The 21722-nt window shown below is 45.5% G+C and overlaps 1 protein-coding gene and 1 non-coding gene across 2 annotated transcripts in view; one reads left to right on the top strand and one right to left on the bottom strand.

Moving 5' to 3' along the window:
• LAMA1 (laminin subunit alpha 1) overlaps positions 1-21722 on the top strand; it is a 222495-nt gene that overhangs the window by 193592 nt on the left and 7181 nt on the right. The window contains exons 49-59 of the mRNA XM_066247114.1: positions 3252-3402; positions 4119-4263; positions 4711-4852; positions 7565-7679; positions 7862-8023; positions 11324-11475; positions 12148-12333; positions 13988-14123; positions 15979-16091; positions 20310-20499; positions 21246-21404. Of these exons, the coding sequence (XP_066103211.1) occupies positions 3252-3402; positions 4119-4263; positions 4711-4852; positions 7565-7679; positions 7862-8023; positions 11324-11475; positions 12148-12333; positions 13988-14123; positions 15979-16091; positions 20310-20499; positions 21246-21404 (1651 nt within the window). The remainder of the gene's footprint in view (positions 1-3251; positions 3403-4118; positions 4264-4710; positions 4853-7564; positions 7680-7861; positions 8024-11323; positions 11476-12147; positions 12334-13987; positions 14124-15978; positions 16092-20309; positions 20500-21245; positions 21405-21722) is intronic.
• On the bottom strand, positions 8844-8919 carry TRNAG-ACC (transfer RNA glycine (anticodon ACC)). The gene has a single exon. It is a non-coding gene; the product is annotated as a tRNA-Gly (tRNA).

Raw genomic sequence — 21722 nt, 5'->3', positions numbered from 1 at the left:
AGGAAAGCAACAAAAGACGATAGAAATATGAAATCTGCACCAAATAAAAGGAAAACTCTCCCAGTTTCATACCTATTCAGTGCAGTTCGATGTGGGCTCACGCACAGATTTTTTAGGGCTCCTTAGGTAGCTATCCCGTATAGCCTCTACAGACTCGTCACTGACTGATGGCCTACCAGAACGGGGTTTCTCCACCAAACTGCCGGTTTCCTTCAACTGCTTATCCCACCGAGTAATGTTATTTCTATGTGGTGGCGCTTCGTTATAAACGCGCCAATAATCACGTTGCACTTCGGTCATGGATTCGAATTTAGCGAGCCACAGAACACACTGAACTTTCCTCTGTACTATCCACATCTCGACTGGCATGGCCGTGGGCTGCTCCGCTGTATACACGGTGTTACATCATCATCTGCGCATGCGCACATGCTGCCACATCATCCTACAGAAACTGGGAGGGTTTTCCTTTTATTTGGTGCAGATTTCACATTTCTATCGTCTTTTGTTGCTTTCTTGTGACTGGTCAAAAGTGCACCATGACTTTACAGACACACTGTATTTGCACTTCTATGTATGGTGTCAGCATATGTTTATAATTATGAACAATTTCTATAATTTTCTTTTTAAGTAAAAAGTAGGGATAGACAGGCAGGAAGGGAAAGAGATGAGAAGCATCAATTCATAATTGCAGCACCTTAGTTGTTCATTGATTGCTTTCTCATATGTGCCTTGAATAGAGGGCTCCAGCTGAGCCAGAGACCCCTTGCTCAAACCAGTGACATTGGGCTTCAAGCTGGCCACCCTTGAGGTCAAGCCAGCGATCATGGGGTTATGTCTATGATCCCATACTCAAGCCAGCAACCCTATGCTCAAGCTGGTGAGTCTGCACTCAAGCTGGCAACCTCGGGTTTCAACCTAGGTCCTCAGCATCCCTGGTCAATGCTCTATCCACTGCACTACCACCTGCTCAGGCCAATCTCGGCAATTCTTAAAAGGTTACAAAAATAAACCACTGATTCTGATAGTTCTCATCTAAATATGGAAAAAGAAGCCTTTTACTTAATTAACAGGCCTTTATCCTTGTATTAGTTATGAGTGGCTGTTGCAATAGAGCATTGGCTGAGTGACTGACCTTGGGACAGTCGGTCACCTGTGCTCTGGGCCCTCTGCTAGGTACTGGTGACATTAACCTAAATCACACGAATTTATCTCTTCTGATTTCTCATGGTTTAGGGAAAAATATTTACATGGAAACATTAAAAACTGCTCTTCACTGTAGAAAATGGGGCAGCATCCTAGGCCTGGGCCCAGGCATGCTCTCACTCCCTTGATTGCTGCACACGTGCTAATGGACAGGAAAGGACACATTATCACCAGCTCATGAGTGATAATCTGATCCCTCTCTGGGATCAGAGAGGTCTAGTGGTTCCTCCAGGCTTGCAGGGCTGAGAGGCAGAGAGAGGAGGGCATCTCCCCTGACTGCAGGGTGCTTCCCTGCCCTGCCTTCATGTATCCTGGCCTCTTACCTAGGCTGGGCACCCCTGGGAGACAGGCACCTGGCTGGCCTGAAAGGCTCCCGGGCTTTTATGGTCATAAAATGGAAGCTGCCCAGGGTGACAAGCCCCAGAGATGTGTCCTTGACCTGAGTACAGTCATGCTCAGTGTCATCTTTGACTACATCCCTTTCATGACGCCTCTCTTCAGGTTCTGCTGATAGAGAGAAACCAAGGCAGGGGCTGCACGTTCTTGACAGCAGACAGTTCAGGTGCACAGCAATGGCGGAGGCGGGGGCAGGGGCGTGCACAGTGGGACGAGGCAGATTTCTGGAGGTTTGTTTGAAACCTGGTTTCACCATTCTCTTGAATGTGTCTTCAGGAAGATACTTAATCTGTGAGGCTCAGCTTTTCGTAGGCAGCATGGGGAACCATGAGGACCCCTGATCACAGCGGAACCATCAGAACTAAAATGGAGTGACATTTACTGTGTGCCAAACCCCGTGTGAAGGACTCTACATGTATTAAATCATGTATAACTCTCTATTCATGAGAGGTTCTCTTGTTATCCCTATTTTATAGGTGAAGGGAATGAAGCACTGAGTGGTTGGGTATCTCTTCTGATTTCACAGATAGTACGTAGGGGAACTGTGATTTGAACCCCAGCAGTCTGGTTCTAGAGTCTGCATCCTTAGCCATACGAAGCTTTGGTCAGCCAAGAAGTAGAGCAACAGAACACGCTTCTAGGAAGACACGGGTTTCAGAATTTAAGAATTGAGAGTTAAGCCACAGTTTGAGTTTATGTAGAGTGTATTTCCTTTAAATTATATTTCCTAAAGGAGAAAGACAGAAGTTCTTAGAAAAACTGCAGGAAACAACACGTGAAGCCTCAGGTTGCACACAACCCTACTGCTGTTGTTGTTATTAATGGAAACAATTTTACTCTTTGGTTATCCTGTCCTGCTTGAAGACGTGGCACTGAGTTGGGTTATTACACCTTCCACTGGGAAAAATTCAAATTCATACCCAGAAAACAGCCTAATCCAAGTTTCACTCTCAAGCCCTATGAGATTCCAGACGTGTATTTTTAAACATAATAATGATGTGTTCCGGATAAACTTACTTTGTAATTTGGGTTTTGGTTATTTTTATATTGTATCAAGTCAGCCTTTTGAGGCATGGGGAAGACCAGAAAATACACTGATCTGAAAAGCTGTGGTCCATTTTATATATATAACTCTGTTGTGACCTCATCCTGCAGTTTTGAAGTTTTCTTTGTCTATTTTTTTTTAATGGTCCTTCTGGTACAATGGTACGTATTTATTTTCCACCGTAATTCCAGTTTCACTGATGTATTAGTTACCACCAATAGAGGGTGATAAATGCCAGTATATAAATTCTCCTGAAAACACTGGCATTAACAAAGAACAGTTACATTAAATGAAATTAAAACAAATAGAAATCTAGTTGGTATGTAGAAATATTTATAGCACTTCTCCATCCTTTGGAGAATTTTTTTTTTACTTCAGTGAATACTGCCTGCATTACCTTTCTTTTCCTTATAAAGCAACTAAGTATTTGTCTTGCAAAATCTCCTGACCAGCATATTTTAAGGTATTATAATTTGCATTTCTTATCAAATTATGGAAATATAGCGCTACAGGGAAGCCTGTGAGGGAGAACTCGGTGACTATGTCATCTGTTCTCCTGAACTCCCTTCCTGCCAATGGATTGTAATTCACCTGCTCTGCTTTACAGCCCCCAGAATGAAGACTCCTCCTTCTACTTTGATGGGAGTGGGTATTCTGTCATGGAGAAGACGCTCCGGGCTACGGTGACACACATAATTATGCTTTTTAGTACCTTTACAAGTAATGGGCTTCTTCTCTACCTCACTTCAAATGGCACTGTAAGAATCTTTATGGGGTACCTGGCCCTACTGTGTGTGTATGTACAGTTAGATTTCTATGTGGATATTTATGTTTAATGGCTATTTTTTTGAGCTTATACTAATATATATACACACACACATATACATATATATCAATATATAAACATAGGCCATACTATGTCCTCATATTAAATAATTTATTGATTATATCAATACTGATACAGATTCATTGAAGAACCTTTGGAAGAGCCCCAAGTAGAAAATAGCTTTCCAATCATTATAGATATCAAGTAAACATTTATTATTAAATTTTGAGCTTAAATAATGTGTCTTCTTCTATGTTCACTCTGATCACTGTGGACTTATTTGAAACCCATTTACTGGAATGTCATGTTCCCAAATTTTTTTTGTCCTATATACTGGTGATTCCTCTCAATCATCTAGTTTTATTTTAGAACTAGTCCCTTTGCCTGTCTCAATAAGAAAAATACAGAGAACACCCATTTCTTTTTCTGAATTGTAGATTTTAATAATAATGTATTTATCTCATATCTCTTTAGTATTTCAGAAAACCTCTGTGGACACTTAGTTTCACAGCCTGGATCCCTGGCTGTTGGGTCAGGTCTAGCTTTCTCAGTTTGACTTTGGAAGTTTTCTGCTATCCCTGACTTGAAGGGAAAGAAAATCTCATGATAAGGATGTAGCGACTGGTAACTAGGTTTTCTTCTTGACAGAAAGACTTTTTATCCATTGAACTGGTCCACGGTAGAGTTAAAGTCACTGTTGACCTGGGCTCAGGACCTCTTGCCCTTGTCACAGACCAACGCTATAACAATGGGACTTGGTACAAAATCGTCTTCCAACGAAACCGGAAGCAAGGTGAGTGCACAGCTGGATGGTGGGATTTTGGTTGCCCTCATAGGAGTAGAAATCTTTCCCAAACCAGTGGCCTTTAATTCCTTTAGCTATCTGAGTATTCCTAGATGATGTTTTAATCAAAAGCCATTCTTTTCTTTGAAATGCTAACCATCAGCATTCATATTTTGTTGGAGGGATATTTAATTCATAGACTGCTTTCCAAATGTAATATTTAACATTAAATGCTCCATTGGAATCAAGAATCAAATCAAATCTATTTTATTTCTGGATGTATTGAGTTTTGTACAGAGAATTTTTAGTTACTAGTCAAGAACCTTCGCTAGTCAAAATGGCAGAATGTAAAACAGCACATTGTAGCAAATGAACTTTGTTAGCAGAAGTTCATGTTTTACTTTAACGTAGGAAGTAATTTTTATTTTCTCATCTACTCCTTTTGATCCCATTTAGGACTGCTAGCAGTCATTGATGCTTCTAACACCAGTTATAAGGAAACCAAGCAAGGGGAAGCCCCAGGGACATCCTCCGACCTCAATCGTCTTGATAAGGATCCAATTTATGTGGGTGGATTACCGAGGTCAGGAGTTGTAAGGTATGATGCCACCATACAGAATTTTCATATCCTTAATCACCAACTAACTATACCAGTTTCCTAGGGCTGCCTTAACAAGGTACCACCAACCCGGTGGCTTTAGTAGCAGAACTGTGTTCTCTCACCGTTCAGGAGGCTGCAAATCCAGAATCAAGGTGTCAGCACCATTGCTTCCTTCTGAGGGCTGTGAGAGGAATCTGTCCCATGCCTTTCTCTTAGCTTCTGGTGACTCCAGGCTTTTCACTGCATGTAGATGATGTTCTATCTCTGTCCACATGTTGTCTTCCCCTCTGTGTGTCTCTCTGTCTCCAAAACTTCCATTTTTATAAGGACGGCCATCACACTGGAGTAGGACTCACTATAATGGCAGCATCTGAACTTGATTACATCTGTGAGTACCCTATTTCCAAATAAAGTCATACTCACAGAGAATGAGAATTAGACGTTCAGTATCTTTGGGAGAGGACACAATTTGACCCATAACATCTACTTTGATTCAAACCACTCTATGCCTATTTAACTGGGAAGTGAAGAAAGCCTTCTGCATGATTTTGTATTTGTTGTCTGTAGAACATCTAAAAATTGTTACTGTGCCATATTTGGAGACCTCACTTTCCATCACAGTCATTCTCTACTCTGCACATTTTAGAGTACTAGCATCTTTCTAGGAAAATAAAATCATGCTTTCTGTACACTTATCTGGATTCCCCCTTATATGATTAGAATGAATAATATATGTGAAACTTGAAAAACCAGCATCAGGAAATGAGATTAAAGGTGACAGAGAAGAGAGGCAATTAAATTCTTCTATAACACTGATGTTTAGCTTTCTGATATTAATAACTGACATAAACTTTCTGTGTTTCATTTCCTCAGTTTTATAATTTTTGATTGGAAAAATTAAGCTTTAACTCTTTTCAGTCACATCTGAAAGGCCACAGTCAAGGCAAGATCACTTCCAGGGAGTGGGATCATCAAATGTCCAAACTGAGTCACCCAGTCCAGTAGTTTCAAATGTATATTTGTAGCAACACCCCACCTTCAAGCTGAGTTCTCGTACAGAATCCTAGTGTGTGGCACAGAAGTTCATTCAGCCCCTCCAGTTGCTGTGGGTGGAGCAACCCAGAACCCATTTTCCCATGACCCACCTTTTTCTTGCCAGAAATTTCTGAAAATTTCAAGGAACAGAGTTTACAACTGCAATCATCCCCTTACCCCCAGTGTTAGAAATGAATATACCTAAATTTTTGGCAATTGGTCACATGTCCCAGGTCTTACCCCTCTGCCAAGACAGAGGTAGGACTAGAGGCCTGTCTTCTAATCCCCGATTCCAGATATTCCATGAAATGGTGTGCTGGGGGTGCTCCTGTAGTGACAAGCTGTGTCATAGTTCATCTGTGCTCTGCCTAAAGAGCAGAGTGTAGATGTTAGAGAAGAGGGAGATGCACCAAATCACAGAATTGTACTAGAAGGCACGTGGGTACCATCAAGGCCAACCTCATCTGCAGTGGAAGAAACTGAGATCCAGAAAGGTTGAGATTTGCCCTAAATCATATAGCTATTTAATGATTCAGAGCTCATTGCTCAATACAGAGAGGAAGAAAAATGAGATGTGACTTTAGCAGGAAATTATGTGACTAGCTGATATTTAAGAGTACAGCTTGGAGCTCTTCAGTCATCTCCCTACTTTGGAAATGAGAGCTTGACCATATTTCATCCTCATCCCACCCAGCAGTGTGGCAACTTCTGTTAAGAAAAATATGGTATAACGCCTGACCAGGTGGTGGCCCAGTGGATAGAGCATCAGATTGGGATACAGAGGAGCCAGGTTCGAAACCCCAAGGTTGCTGGCATGAGTGAGGGCTCATCTGGCTTAAGCACGAGCTCAACCAGCTTGAGTGTGGGGTCGCTGGCTTGAGTGTGGGATCATAGGCATGACCCTCTGGTCACTGGCTTGAGCCCAAAAGTCGCTGGCTTGAAGCCCAAGGTTGCTGGCTTGAGTCCAAGGTCACTGGCTCGAGCAAGGGGTAACTCGCTCTGCTATAGTCTCCTGGTCAAGGCACAAATGAAAAAGCAATCAATAAACAACTTAGATGCCACAATGAAGGTTCGATGCTTCTCATCTCTCTCCCTTCCAGTCTGTCCCTATCTGACCCTCTCTCTGTCTCTTTCTGACTCTGTCTCCCCCCCCCCAAATAAATGGTATTGATTACAAATAAGATAAATAATCTTAGACTTTACCAAATGTAATTATTTCCTCAGGACAAAGTTCAAAGTTCATTAATGTACAGTGTGGACAAGAGTCAATGACTTCTCCAGCTATGTGATAGGGAGTGAATGTTCTATTTTGTGAAGACTGGATTCTAATCTCTGCACTGTAATTTCCTTATAACAATGTTCTGCCTTTCTAATAGTTGGCCTGTGCTTTAGTATGTTTAAATTGTAACGACTGCAATAGCTTCCCACAAAATATTAAACATATTTTTATCCAGTTAGCCATCTAAATAGTCAAATGCACAAATTCTTTCTTTAGTCCTAAAGAGATCATTTGTTTGAGATCTGGAAGTTCTTACCATCAATATCCTTCTTAGAGGGAGGCTTACACATTTCTGCAGAATGACACATGGAAACAGATCTTCCTTATTTGTAGGTTCGTTTTTAGTCCTTTCAAAAATGTACTAGTAATCCTTGTTCTCCTGTCTTTTCCTGCAGGAAGGGCATCACCAGCAAAAGCTACGTGGGCTGTATCAAAAACCTGGAAATATCCAGATCAACTTTTGATTTACTCAGAAATTCCTATGGAGTGAGAAAAGGCTGTATCCTAGAGGTGGGAAGCATTTTATTAATATTGGAATATTTGTATAAATGCCTACTGATTTACCAAAGTAATAAGACCTAAAGCGGTGGGGTGAGCAGGAAAGAGGCAGTGGGGAGTCAGCGGTGACCCCAGGAGGGAGGCTCAACATGCAGACGGACCTGACCTTGCACTTTCTTCTCCTCTGGGACCAGCCTATCCGGACTGTTAGCTTCTTGAGAGGCGGCTATATTGAGTTGCCATCCAAGTCTTTGTCACCAGACTCGACATTGTTGGCGACATTTGCCACCATGAACAGCAGTGGTGTCATCCTGGCTGCCCTGGGCAAGCGTGGGGAGAATCGGCAGGCCCGTGGGGTGAGTAGCTCCAACACTATCAAGCCACAAAGTCAGGAAGGAAATGACTTTGGGAAAAACTGGATGGAAAATGACTTGGTCCTAAATGATTATTGTTTATGGGCATGCGTTTTTAATAAGTAAAACTGACTATTGCTGAATGTCTTTCCCTTATGAATGAGCAATTTCTTTGTATTGCATAATTTATGTTCCTTGTCTGGATACTAAGGAGAAAGATACTGGTATTTACCTCTAATTTTTTTTTTAACTTATTCAGACAGCATATATTGAATTTCCTTCTCCAGGTTATGGTTGTTCCTCTTCATTCTAAGGCTAAAACAGCAAGTCCTCAAATTCTGTAAAGTTATTTAGTATCCTGCTCCATGAGCAGAGCTTTGTTTCCCTATGATGACAGGATTGAAGGAGAAGAAAGAGAAATGTGGCCTGTGGTAAGCACAGCAGGCCAGCACTCGGAGAAGAAAGAAAAGCTGATGGTTTCCCATATCAATATTTCATTTCTTTTTTTTTTTTTTTTCCATTTTTCTGAAGCTGGAAACAGGGAGAGACAGTCAGACAGACTCCCGCATGCGCCCGACCGGGATCCACCCAGCACGCCCACCAGGGGTGATGCTCTGCCCACCAGGGGGCGGTGCTCTGCCCATCCTGGGCATCGCCATGTTGCGACCAGAGCCACTCTAGCGCCTGAGGCAGAGGCCACAGAGCCATCCCCAGCACCGGGCCATCTTTGCTCCAATGGAGCCTCAACTGCAGGAGGGGAAGAGAGAGACAGAGAGGAAGGAGAGGGGGAGGGGTGGAGAAGCAGATGGGCGGTTCTCCTGTGTGCCCTGGCCGGGAATCAAACCCGGGTCCTCCGCATGGTAGGCCGACGCTCTACCGCTGAGCCAACCGGCCAGGGCTCAATATTTCATTTCAATAGCACAGGTGATGTTTACCCTTCCCTCTGCTCAAACCTGCATTTGCCGTGCAATTTGAAGAAACATCACAGACTGCTAATGCATTGTGTTAATGAAGTAGAGGCCATGCAGCTACAGTTTACAGAGTCCTGTCCTCTGCTGTGGAGGAGGCTTAACAGACATTGCTGTGCAATCATCACAACCACTCCTCAGAGCGATTGCTGCTTCCTACGCTTTGCTGAAGGAGAAATTGGTTCAGAGAGCCTGGTTAATCTGCCCGAGATCACACAGCTATGATACATGTGTCAGAGCTAGGACTGAAACACTAGTTTGAAGACCCTACATACCTTACAAGCCACGTGATGAGAGGCTAAGAACAACAGATTGGCCTATGCACTCCACCAATCTTTTCTTTTTCAGTTGAGATGAAATTCATATGACATAAAAGTAGCTATTTTAAAGTAAAGAATTTAGTGGCATTAAGAACTTTCACTATGTTGTGAGGCCACCTCTTCTAGCTAGTTCCGAAACATTTTCATTACTGGCAATAAAAGCCTGTGACATTAAGCAGTCATTTTCTACTCCCCCCACCCCTGCCCTTGGGAACCACCAATCTTCTTTCTGTTATCTATGAATAAATCCATATAATTTGTATATTACATTTAAACGGACTCATACAACATGTGATCTTTAGTGTCTTTCACCTAGCATGTTTTCAAGGTTTATTCCGATTGTACCGTGCATCAGTACCTTTGTTAATGACTAACATTCTACTATATGTACACAGTATAATTTCTTTATATTCTTTGATGAACATTTGGGGTTGTTGCTACCTTTTGGCTCTTGTGAATAATACTGTCTTGAATATTCACATACAAAAAAATTTTTTGAGTACTTGTTTTCATTTCTTTGGGATGTATACCCAAAAATGAAGGTGCTGCGTCATGTGATAATTGTATGCATACTCTTTTGAGGAACCATCAGATTGTTTTCTTCCACCGGTCTTAACAGGACCACATGCGAATCAAAGTTTGCTACTAAGTCAAGAAAAAGAAATGCTGTCACCCAATGCTAACAGTTCTGCAATGGACTTATTTCCATATGGCACAAAAAGTTTTAGGAGTTTTAAACATTTTCAAAGACTTCAACTCTTTAATCCCACTTTTACAAATATTTGAAACAATTTCACAGACAAAAATGTCAAGTGTTCACTATGTATGGTCATTAAACATTATATACAAACTACCTAAAATTTTAATTATTTATTTATCTATTTAATTATTTATTTTTTTACAGAGACAGAGAGTGAGTCAGAGAGAGGGATAGACAGGTACAGACAGACAGGAATGGAGAGAGATGAGAAGCATCAATTATTAGTTTTTCATTGCACGTTGCAACACCTTAGTTGTTTATTGATTGCTTTCCCATATGTGCCTTGACCGTGGGCCTTCAGCAGACCGAGTAACCCCTTGCTGGAGCCAGTGACCTTGGGTCCAAGCTGGTGGGCTTTTCCTCAAACCAGATGAGCCCACACTCAAGCTGGCAACCTCGGGGTCTCAAACCCGGGTCCTATGCATCCCAGTCCGATGCTTTATCCACTGCACCACTGCCTGGTCAGGCGCTACCTAAAATTTTAACAATAAAGGAAAAGATCCTACAATGAGGTAGCACCTCACGCCTGTCTGAGTGGTCATCATCCAAAAGACAAGAAATAACAAGTGTTAGCAAGGCTGTGGAGAAAAGGGAACTCTTCTGCGTTGTTGGAGATATAAACTGGTGTAACCACTATGGAAAACAGTATGAAGGTTTCTCAAAAAAATTAAAAATAGAACTACAGTATGATCCAGCATTTCCAATTCTGAATGTATAGCCAAAGGAGATGAAACTACTCTCTGGAAAAGATATCTGCACCCCTGTGTTCAGCACAGCATTATTTATAATAGCCAGGATATGTATGTCAACTATACTTATTGTACTCACGTTGCCATATATATATATATGTGTGTGTATATATATATATATCAAATCATTATGTTGCACACCTTAAACTAATACAGTGTTATATGTGAATTATATCTCATTAACACTAAAAAAAGATGAATAGGTTCATGATTTACAGTGTATCTGTTTGTTGGTACATAATTGACAATAAATAAGAAGTGTGAAGACTGTGTAGAAATGCAAATCTTCCATCTGGTTAGTGATAATAACATAATCAGAGTGTAAAATACATCAGTGGAGATTAGAAAGTAATATACAAAATTTAAAATGGTTGTTTCTGATGGTGATATTTTAAAGAAATTACTTATTGGTGCTATTACTCTCCTACATTATCTTCATAAGGTGATAATTCTTAAAATCATACAGTAATGTTTTTCCTGTGGAATTCTCTGTGCGATCTTTCCAGCCCTTCTTCTCCATCATGCTGATTGAAGGCCACGTTGAAGTGCACATTCATTCTGGGGATGGAGCCGGCCCGATAAGAGCTCTGCTGCGTGCTCCCACGGGCACGTATGGCGACGGACAAGAGCATTCCATCTCCTTGATCAGGAGCGGGAGGTACTTGTGTAACTAGGGTGTGGTGACCTCGGGAAGGCCCCCCAGTAGAAGCCTGGTGGTGGTACCCTTTGCAGGAATGACTGGGATGATTACTATGACGTCATTAGCAGTCAGAGTCTTTACAGTTTCAAAATAATCCTAGAACCTTGTGAAATATCTCCTTAGTAATTATTTTATGTGCTCTGTCATAAGATATTTGCAGAATAATTTTAATAACTGAACAACATTAACACTGCCCTTTTTGGGGCCAAGTATAAATCATCTTTATGTTAGATTAATTCTGTGGTAAATAGTATTGGTAAATAGCATTATCTCAATACTAAAAAATAAATGGTAAAATAGTAAATAGTTACATAGTAACTAAACTACAGACTAAATGCTTTAAAAAGCACACTGGGCATTTTGTAACAGGTAAAGAAGTAAAAGAAAAATATTGTCTGAAGAACATTTGAATTTAATAATATTTGTTAACATCCCATTCATTTTGGGAGAATATTCAATTATAACTTTTAATTTTCAAGATCTACCTTTTTATTCTATATAATGTCATGTTTAAATTTATTTTTGGGGAACTAATATTATTCAGTGAGTACTTGTGGAATTATGTATTTAAATGGGCAGTTATGTTTTATTATATTTAAAAGCTTTTATTTTTTTCCTTGGACCTTTCAGTATTATCACTGTCCAGTTGGATGAGACAATTCCTGTAGAAATGAACTTGGGCCCATCGGGGGAAAGCACAACAATAAATGTATCCAGCCTGTACCTAGGGGGCGTGCCAGAGGGTGAGGGCACAGCAGTGCTCAAGACGAGAGAATCATTCCATGGCTGCATCCGAAACCTCATCTTTAACATGGAGTGAGTATAATAGCACTTCCAGCATGGTTTTGAGTTCCGAATCTTTTAATGCTGAGTACCGACACTAATCTGCCATCTAATTTTGTTGTTTGAGTTTGCCCAAAATTCTACAAATGCCTTAAGTACACCCCATTGTTCTAGCATGAAAGTCTCCAAATGGCTTTTATTGGATTAAAATGATGGCTAGATCACATAAAAGAATTATTAAATGTTGGTTCCACAGGACTGTCAATAAACAGCAAGGGTAAAAGTATATTTTTGGCATGCATTTAAGATAATGTAGCAATTTTGGGTTAAAAGTTTCTTGTTGTCTGGAGTTCATTGAATGAAGGGGTCTTTACAACTCGGCTACTTGCACCTTCTGCTTATTAATGGCTCCTCCTAAAGCAATTACTGCCTAGTTAAGAACTGGAAGTCTCCATCCCCTGTGTGAAGTTCGCAGTGATGAAGAGAATTGGCATGTGCCCATGGACGTTTCATTCCTCCTCACTCACCTTGTGCCTGTGGCCAGCCTGCTGTTGGAACAAAAGTCATGCTTGGACCTGGGCAAACCAGAATTTGCCCAGGACAAACGGAATATGCGCAGATCATCAAGAGACCAAAGTTCCCCCCTCGACTTACCTCATAACCTTGAGCAAGGACTTGGATCTTTCATGGTCTGTGTCCTTCTTTGTGAAAGAACCCCTTAGGAGTTCTTGATATTTGCAAGAATAAAACATTGCATTCGATTTCAACACAATTATAAGGTCAGACCTTAGAATTAATTATTTGTACACTTGATGTATTTATTTACCCAGTTGGCTGCTTATTAAGTAATTGACTAAGCATCTTTATGTTCTTGAAAGCTTGTGAGGCTGGGAACTGGGTAGGGCAGAAACATTTCGGTGCTGTTCATGGCCAAGTCCTCAGAGTGTGCCAAGAGAGTATGTGTGGACTGTGGACATGCTGCAAGGGCTTCAGGGTAAAGGGATTTATGACAGGTGTAGTTCAGATCTTTCTGGCAAAGGGAAACCTGTAAGAAAGAATCAGTGTTTAACTGGAGCCACTGTGCAGCTCTGTGAGAGCCAGAGGCAGAATGTACCCTGGGCAGCCCAGCCGAGGCTGCAGCTGGAGGGGCCTGAACTTGAGCCAGCTCTACAAGGAGGCTCCGGAGTGGCTGGGTGGACAGCGTGGAGATGTGCAGGGCGGGTGGGCTGGGCAGCAACATCAAACAAGAGAATGAATACAGATATCTAGACCTCTTGTCATGGTGAAAGATGGTCAGTCGGTTACTCTAAGAGTAATATATCAGTGGATTTTTAATGGATTTCAAGTGTTCAGTAATCAGATGACACTGGTTCATGTGTTGGCTTGTAATATCTTAATTTTTTTATTTTTTAAACTATTTCAAAAACTTTTTTTTTAATTTTATCATTTTTTTATTTTTCGATTACAGTTGACATACAGTATTGTATTAGTTTCACATGTACAACCCAGTGACTAGACAATATATAAAACAAGTGATCAGGAGTAAGAAGTACGAACTGGTTATTACAGAATAGTCACAGAGACAGAAGCACAACATAGGGAACAGAGTCAATAATATTCTAATAAATGGGTGTGTCAGACGGGTTTGAGCCTTAAATAATGTTAGAAACACTTTGTTTGTATCTAGACTTCTGGATTTCACGAGGGCAGTTGGCTATGGTCAAGTGGACTTGGACACCTGCTTGCTTTCAGAAAGGCCCACGCTAGCCCTTGGAGGAGAGGACAGCAAGCTTCCGCCGGAGCCGCGGCCCTTACCGAGTCCAGTAAGGGGCTTTCTTCCATTGGAGCGATCAGGGCCAGTCAGAAAGAAGAGCACGCCCGGGGTGGGGGGATTAAAATGGGGCCACCATTCCTAAGTGCTGGGAAAGCAGTGACAGAAAGGGGGCCTGGGAGCCAGGACTGCTGGGGGGAGCAAGCCTCTGGTGGGCCCGGAAGCTGGGGGAGCAAGCCTCCGGTGGGCCCGGAAGCGCAGGGAGCAAGCCTCCGGTGGGCCCAGAAGCTGGGGGAGCAAGCCTCCGGTGGGCCCCGGAAGCGCAGGGAGCAAGCCTCCGGTGGGCCCGGAAGCGCAGGGAGGCCGCCAGGAGCCCCGCGGGGGACATCAATCAGCTTCTCCCCCCCCCCACCCGCCTCCCAGGATACCCCGATGCCCTCCCCTGGCAGTACCAGCTGGGGGCCACTTTGCAAAGGGGGCTGCACAGAGTGATCCCTGTGATGCAAGCAGTGCCGGGCCAGGGAGGAGCAGTCCTCCGCAGACTCCCGCGGGACCTGCTCAGCCTGTACGGACTGCAGGGGTGGCGCTCGGGCACCTGTATGTGGCCGCCATACAGCGAGCATTCTGACAGTTTCTGTAAGGGCTCGTGATCACTTTGGATTTAGTCAGAAATGTGATAAGTACTTAACGTAAGCCATTGCACTTATCATTGTTACTTTTTTAAAAAGAGGGAAAATGATTTGATTTGTCTAGGAAAAGCCAGGGTTTTGGGTTTTTTTTTTTCTTTTTTTTCTTTTTTTCTGAAGCTGAAAACGGGGAGAGACAGTCAGACAGACTCCCGCATGCGCCCGCCTGGGATCCACCCAGCACGCCCACCAGGGGCAAAGCTCTGCCCACCAGGGGGTGATGCTCTGCCCCTCCGGGGCATCGCTCTGCCGCGACCAGAGCCACTCTAGCGCCTGGGGCAGAGGCCAAGGAGCCATCCCCAGCGCCCGGGCCATCTTTGCTCCAATGGAGCCTTGGCTGCGGGAGGGGAAGAGAAAGACAGAGAGGAAGGAGGCGGGGGGGGGGGGGGTTGGAGAAGCAAATGGGCGCCTCTCCTATGTGCCCTGGCCGGGAATCGAACCCGGGTCCCCCACCTGCCAGGCCAACGCTCTACAGCTGAGCCAACCAGCCAGGGCCAAGCCAGTTTTGACGAGATATTTTAATGGCAGTCATTGTTAGTTTCAGCTTTCCCTTCCTGGGCTGAAGGTACGCGCTGGCATTGTTGCGATAACAGCGCAGTCCTACAGAAAGCACTCCTCCGGATCCTCCCAATCCTCCCGATCCTACCGAACAGGGCCAGCCTTGGAGCTCAGGACAGTTCTCCGGGAGCATCTGCCCACCCGAAGCCAGAAAACTGAATCCGAGGCCTCACCTGGTCTGGAGTCAGCATGGAGGTCACCTTCTCGGGCTCCTCGCCTTCTGCCCTGGGGCACTGGGAGCCCCTGGGAGCTTGGCTCCTCTCGGCTTCACCTTCTCCTGCCCATGAGGAATCAGAGACAGCAAACTCCTGGGCCTGTGACCTGGTGGCCCTTCCAGTGTCCCGTGCCTGCGCTGCAGCTGCCTCTGTAATGGCTAACATCCCCAGACTCTCCCGAGAGGGGTGATGGCAGGGCAGCAGCCGGGCCATCACCCCACTTGAGTGGGATTGAGGAGAAAGACAGGGGCTCAATTGCCATCTCAGAGAGATAAAGGGCCAGGGAGTAAATTATTTAGCATGAAGGAGATTAAATCAGTGCAAACGTGTATTTGTGGTTGCTGGTGCTCTGATACCATTGCTTCTGAGATGTTCTCTTGATGGAAAGCGTGCACATGTTCACCGGTCCTGGCTGCACGCGACTGAGAGTCTTGTGCGTCTCTTACAGCGACAGTGTGCCGTGGAGCGAGCCCCAGAGGGTGTCCCCAACGCTCACCAGTTTGGTCTCGCCCAAGGCAGCCATTTAGTACTGCCTTTCAATCAGATGGCGGTCAGAAAGAGGTAGGCATTGCTTGGAAGTTCTCCTGTATGCCTAGGGAGGTGTTTTTTCAGCAATGAGTGTTTTCTAAAAGCAGCTTTTTGTATTTTGAGTGCTCAACTGGCAACCAAAAGGCGGCAGTGAGGAGGCAGAGATAGAAACGCAGCCTTCAAAAGGCAGATCAGATGCCGACAATGTGGTTAAGTGTGGTTTCTGTGGTTTGTCTTCACCCCTTCTAAAGGATGGCTGGTCTAGCCTCTTTGTGTGTATGTAGGAGAGCACGGAGGTATCTGTCTAAACCACTCCTCATTCTGGAACCAAGGTCCCCTGGATCTATTATCATCAACCTCATTCTACTGTAAGCATTCATTAACCTGATGACATTGTCTATCCAAACTTTCACTTTGCCCCCCCCCCAAACTGGGGCCGCACACAGGCTGGTCTCCACATTCAGTCTCACCCTCATACCTGCCTGTCCCCAAGGACCCTTCTTAGGATAAGCCAGCTCATATTTACCGGTCTCAAGGCCTGAGGCTGGGTCAGGTTCCTCCAACCCCACCTCCCTCCTCTCTCTTCCTCCAACTGGCTAGCTCCCTGGTCGGCAAACTCCGGCTCGTGAGCCACATGCGGCTCTTTGGCCCCTCCCTTGAGTGTGGCTCTTCCACAAAATACCACGTGCTGGTGCTACCTCAGTAAGAAATGTACCTACCTATATAGTTTAAGTTTAAAAATTTGGCTCTCCAAAGAAATTTCAACCGTTGTACTGTTGATATTTGGCTCTGTTGACTAATGAGTTTGCCGACCACTGGAGCTGATCCGAAGTTCCTCTCTCCAGACTCTGCCATATCCTATACTTCTTATTACTGTCCTCTGTGATCACCACCCCCATCGCCTGCAGACCTTAGCTTAATGTCTTTTTTCTAACACTCCTTCCATCCTTCTCCATGAATTCCAGCCACCGACACCTGACCTTTCAAGTCCTCTGGCCCCAGTCTGTCACAGCTCCTGTCCTCCTTCCTCATCAGCCACCCTCTCCCCAGGGCATCCCTTGCCTACTTGATAAGTCTTTATTCCACCTCCAGACTCTCTACTTTAAGCGTCCTGTGTATCTGACCTCGTTCTCATCTCCACTCTGTTGCTCCCCTAGGAGTTCCTCACCTGCCTCAGGACCTCTAAGCCCTCATGCTTCTCATGACCATCAGTCCCTTCTCCAGCCCCACAGCACAGTTGATCCCTTACCTAGAGGCGATGTATGCCCTTATTACACGTGTTCCTTTGCAAACTCCCTTAACACTCCCGTCTCTTCTGCTGTGACCACAGATAAAACCCACACTTGGCCTAATCCATGCCAGAACTAGCTGGCGGGCGAGGCTACAGAAATGCACGTCTTCTTCCTACCTGGTTATATGATTAAGCCGTGGCCACAGATCAAATTTCCAGGCTACATGGGGAGCCAATACATTTCTCTAATTTTTTTTTAATTTGTCATAGCCTTCTCCTCATATCTCAAAACTCATACATTCTTCTTCATGCCCACGCTGATGACTTGCCTCATTAAGAAGAGAACTCTTGTCTGTCCACCTCCAAAAAGAGAAACCCACTGTCTTCGTCCTCACCCCTCCACCACTCCCCCAGCCACCAGGGGACAGCAGACCTTGTTCTCTGCCCCGTCTGCCCTTGGAGCCCGTCCCCTCTCTCCTCTCAGAGCCAGTGAGCACCCTGTTTCCCTTTTTTATACATGATCCTCATCAATGCAGAGAGGGTATCATCATCCTTCTTGTTATCAGTCATAACAAGAGGAACAGACGCTATGCCAGAGACTATCTAGTATTTTACACACATTCCCTCACCTTGTCCTCACAATTGTCCTATGAAGAAGGTATTATTGTTCTCTTCATTTTCTAGACAAGGAAACTGAGGCACAGGGAAGTAAGTTATCTGCTCAGAGTCACACAGTAGAGATAAAATTCACACTCAGTCACTGTGGTCCCAGAGCCTAGGCCTGTAACCACTCCCTTTCTAGTAGGCTCTAACTCTTCTTTTCTTTCTTCTTTTTTTTTTGTTTTTTCATTTTTCCGAAGCTGGAAACGGGGAGGCAGTCAGACAGACTCTCGCATGCGCCCAACCGGGATCCACCCGGCACGCCCACCAGGGGGCGATGCGCTGCCCCTCTGGGGTGTCGCTCTGTTGCATCCAGAGCCATTCTAGCGCCTGAGGCAGAGGCCACAGAGCCATCCTCAGCGCCCGGGCCATCCTTCCAATGGAGCCTCGGCTGCGGGAGGGGAAGAGAGAGACAGAGAGGAAGGAGAGGGGGAGGGGTGGAGAAGCAGATGGGCGCTTCTCCTGTGTGCCCTGGCCAGGAATCAAACCCGGGACTCCTGCACGCCAGGCCGATGCTTTACCACTGAGCCAACCAGCCAGGGCCAGGCTCTAACTTTTTATTTACTTTTTTTTATTTTTTGAGAGAGGCAGGAAAAGAGAGAGAGAAGAATATCAGGCTGCTCCTGTATGTGCCCTGACCAGAGAATCAAACCAGTGACCTCCGGGCTCTGGGATGATGTTTCAACCAACCACGCTATCCAGCTTAATTTTTATTGATATTTTAGAAAGGCAGAAGGAGGAAAGGAGAGAGAATGGAGGAGGAAAGGGAAGCACCTGTTGTTCCACTCAGTCGTGCATTTTTCGGTTGCTTCCTGTGTGTGCCCTGACCGCAAATCAAACCCGCAACCTTGTTGTTTCGGGACGACACTCTTAACCGACAGCGAATCCGCCAGGGCCGATTCTAACTCCTAAAACAGAAACTCTCCAGGAGATTCCACATCATCCCTGCTCCCTCACCGTGGTGTCCTGGCTCTGTTGCACAGTGAGATTTCTCAGAGGAATTCTCTTATGGGTCTGCCTTTTCTCACTCCTCATTCCTTCCCCTGCCCATCTGGTCAGCCTCCCCTCACTTCTCTGTGGCTCTTGCCAGAGTGGTCCCAAGACCTGCTATGGTCACATCCTGTTCCTCCTCTGCTGGGCCCTCAACAGCATCATACACACGTGGCCACCCAACATCCTTGGCCCACATGCTCCTGTTTCCTGCTCCCTCCCTGCCTGCCCCGACTTAGCCTCCTTTGCTGGCTCCTCTTCCATCAGTGAAGGCCAGGGCCCCTTCCACATATTCTCCCAGGGCGGCTTTGAAATACTTTCCATTTGCCAACACCCACGTCTCTAACCCTGACCTTCACTTAGAGCTCGGCTTGTATACCTAACTGGCTACTGGACATCTCTGTGGAGTGGCAGGCTCCTCAACCTCAGCACATCAAAAGGAAATTCACAGTCTCCCCCAAACCTGTTCTCCTGGTCCCTGCCATTTCTGTAGACATCATCACCTTCACCCGGTTGCCTAAGTCCCAAACCTGGAGGTTATTTTCTTTCCCTAAACCTCCAAACTCGGTCCATCGGCAAGTCCTACTGTTTCATCCTCCAGAATATTCCATGCATCAGTTCACCTCCTCTGCATCCCCCACCACCACCCTGGCCTGAGCCACCACCAGACAGACCTCTGTGGACTGTTTCACTGCTGCCTGCTGTCACCCTAGCCCCATTGGATTTGTTCTTCACATCAGAATCTTCTTCTAAAGTATAAATCAAGTCATGCTCACCTCCTCTTAAAACTCTCCTGTGATTTCCCAATGCACTTAAAATAAAACCTGAATTCTGCCTCCCAAGGCCCTCAAGCCCCTTTCTTATCCCAGTGTGCTTTAGTGACATCACGCCTCCTGTGGGGGGAGGACACCCAGACACAATCGTTTCCTCCACCCCTGTGTGCTGCCGTCTCCCACCTGGCCCTACTCCGGGCCCCCTGCAGAGGTTTGAGGGGCTTGCCCCTCTGTGCCATTCAAATCTCAGCTGAAACGCCATCTTTCAGATCTGCCTGCCTGACTACTTAATGTCAACACCACTGGCCTCCTCCGACCCAACCTGAACTCGGGTGTATTTCTGGTATTAGTTCCACGGGAGAAGGGGACATCCCTTTATTCGCTGCTTCAGCCTCGGCTCCTAGAACAGGGCCTGGCAGACGCAGGCACACAGTAACCATCAGCCGAGTGAACGGCTGGGTAAATGAGTGAGTCTCTCTCCTGAGATGCTAAGTATGAACTTTGGAATAATGTTGGGGTTCTCTCTTTGAGGTTAATTTAAAAAGTAAGTGTGAAAGTTTATTCCTTTCCGTGGGCTGAGCTCTTGCTTTCCCGCAGGCTCTCGGTTCAGCTGAGTCTCCGAACCTTTGCCTCCAGTGGCCTGATTTACTACATGGGGCACCAGAACCAAGCGGACTACGCCACGCTCCAGCTGCACGGGGGCCGCCTCCACTTCATGTTTGATCTTGGGAAGGGACGGACGGCGGTCTCTCACCCTGCCCTGCTCAATGACGGCAAGTGGCACACGGTAGGCTCTCGGGAAGCTTCCGGTCACCTTCCCAGGTCTAGTCCGTTTACCCTGCGTCCCTTCCACGTCACTGCAGTGAAGTCGTTCCCTTTGATTTCTAGCTGGCTGTGTGTTTGCTGTCTCTCCTACCTTGCAGGCAGGGAACATCCCTGCTTCCTGAAACATCCCCAGGGCCTGGCTCAGTGCTTGATACCTCCTAGGGCCAGGGGTCCCCAAACTACAGCCCGCAGGCCGCATGTGGCCCCCTGAGGCCATTTATTGGCCCCCACCGCACTTCTGGAAGGGGCACCTCTTTCATTGGTGGTCAGTGAGAGGAGCACTGTATGTGGCGGCCCTCCAACCGTCTGAGGGACAGTGAACTGGCCCCCTGTGTAAAAAGTTTGGGGACCCTTGTCCTAGGCAATCAGCAAACACTGAGGAAATGAATGAAAGCTACCAGAAATGGTCTCCACTTGACAAGAAATAAACTAAGCCCTCCCATGGCGTGAATGAGCCAAGCCCTGGAGCATGGCATTTGCTGTCTTCTCACCGAGCCTCCAGGACACCTTCCTTCCTGTGTCCGCTCCCTCTGCCTGCTTCCCGTCCCCTGCCAGGCTCAGCCCCTTCGCAGCGCCAGCTGCCTAAGACTGAGCATTCCTTTAGGATGCCATCCAGGCTGTTATAGCTGTACTGAACAGAGCTGCAAACAAACATCTGTGAAAGCTTCTCATTCCTTAAGAATTACAGATATTTTCATTTTGCTCTAGGTCAAGACAGAATACTTTAAAAGAAAGGGTTTCATGCTGGTTGATGGCCAGGAATCCCCCATGGTGAGCACGGTGGGGGATGGCACCACCTTGGATGTGGAAGGGAAGCTGTACCTGGGTGGCCTGCCCTCCAGTTTCTGGCCCAGGAACATTGGAAATGTAAGCAGCATTTTCTGTGCGGGGCCCCTTGACCTTATTACCTTTGTGTTGATTTTTAGAGGAACGTGTTCATGTTGAAACTGTCTTGATTTTGGACCTGGGGTTTGGCTGCAAGATGCAGACCTTTCTAACCACATCCCTAAATTGATTGTACGTGGCCGCTTCCCCTTGAAGCCCAGCCAGCCCTCCTGTGAAGTAATGAACATTTTCCTTAACACAGCCCCTAGTCCCCGTGCAATTCAGGGAAATCCAGGGGATCTGTCTTTGCAGATTAGAAAATTCCTCATCCTTGATTTCTACACTATTTAATCAAAATAA

Source organism: Saccopteryx bilineata, chromosome 11 (assembly GCF_036850765.1).
Source record: "Saccopteryx bilineata isolate mSacBil1 chromosome 11, mSacBil1_pri_phased_curated, whole genome shotgun sequence".
In the NCBI taxonomy this organism is placed as follows: domain Eukaryota; kingdom Metazoa; phylum Chordata; class Mammalia; order Chiroptera; family Emballonuridae; genus Saccopteryx; species Saccopteryx bilineata.
Note: the sequence above shows the minus strand (reverse complement) of the source record. Positions and strands in the feature narration are given on the sequence as shown.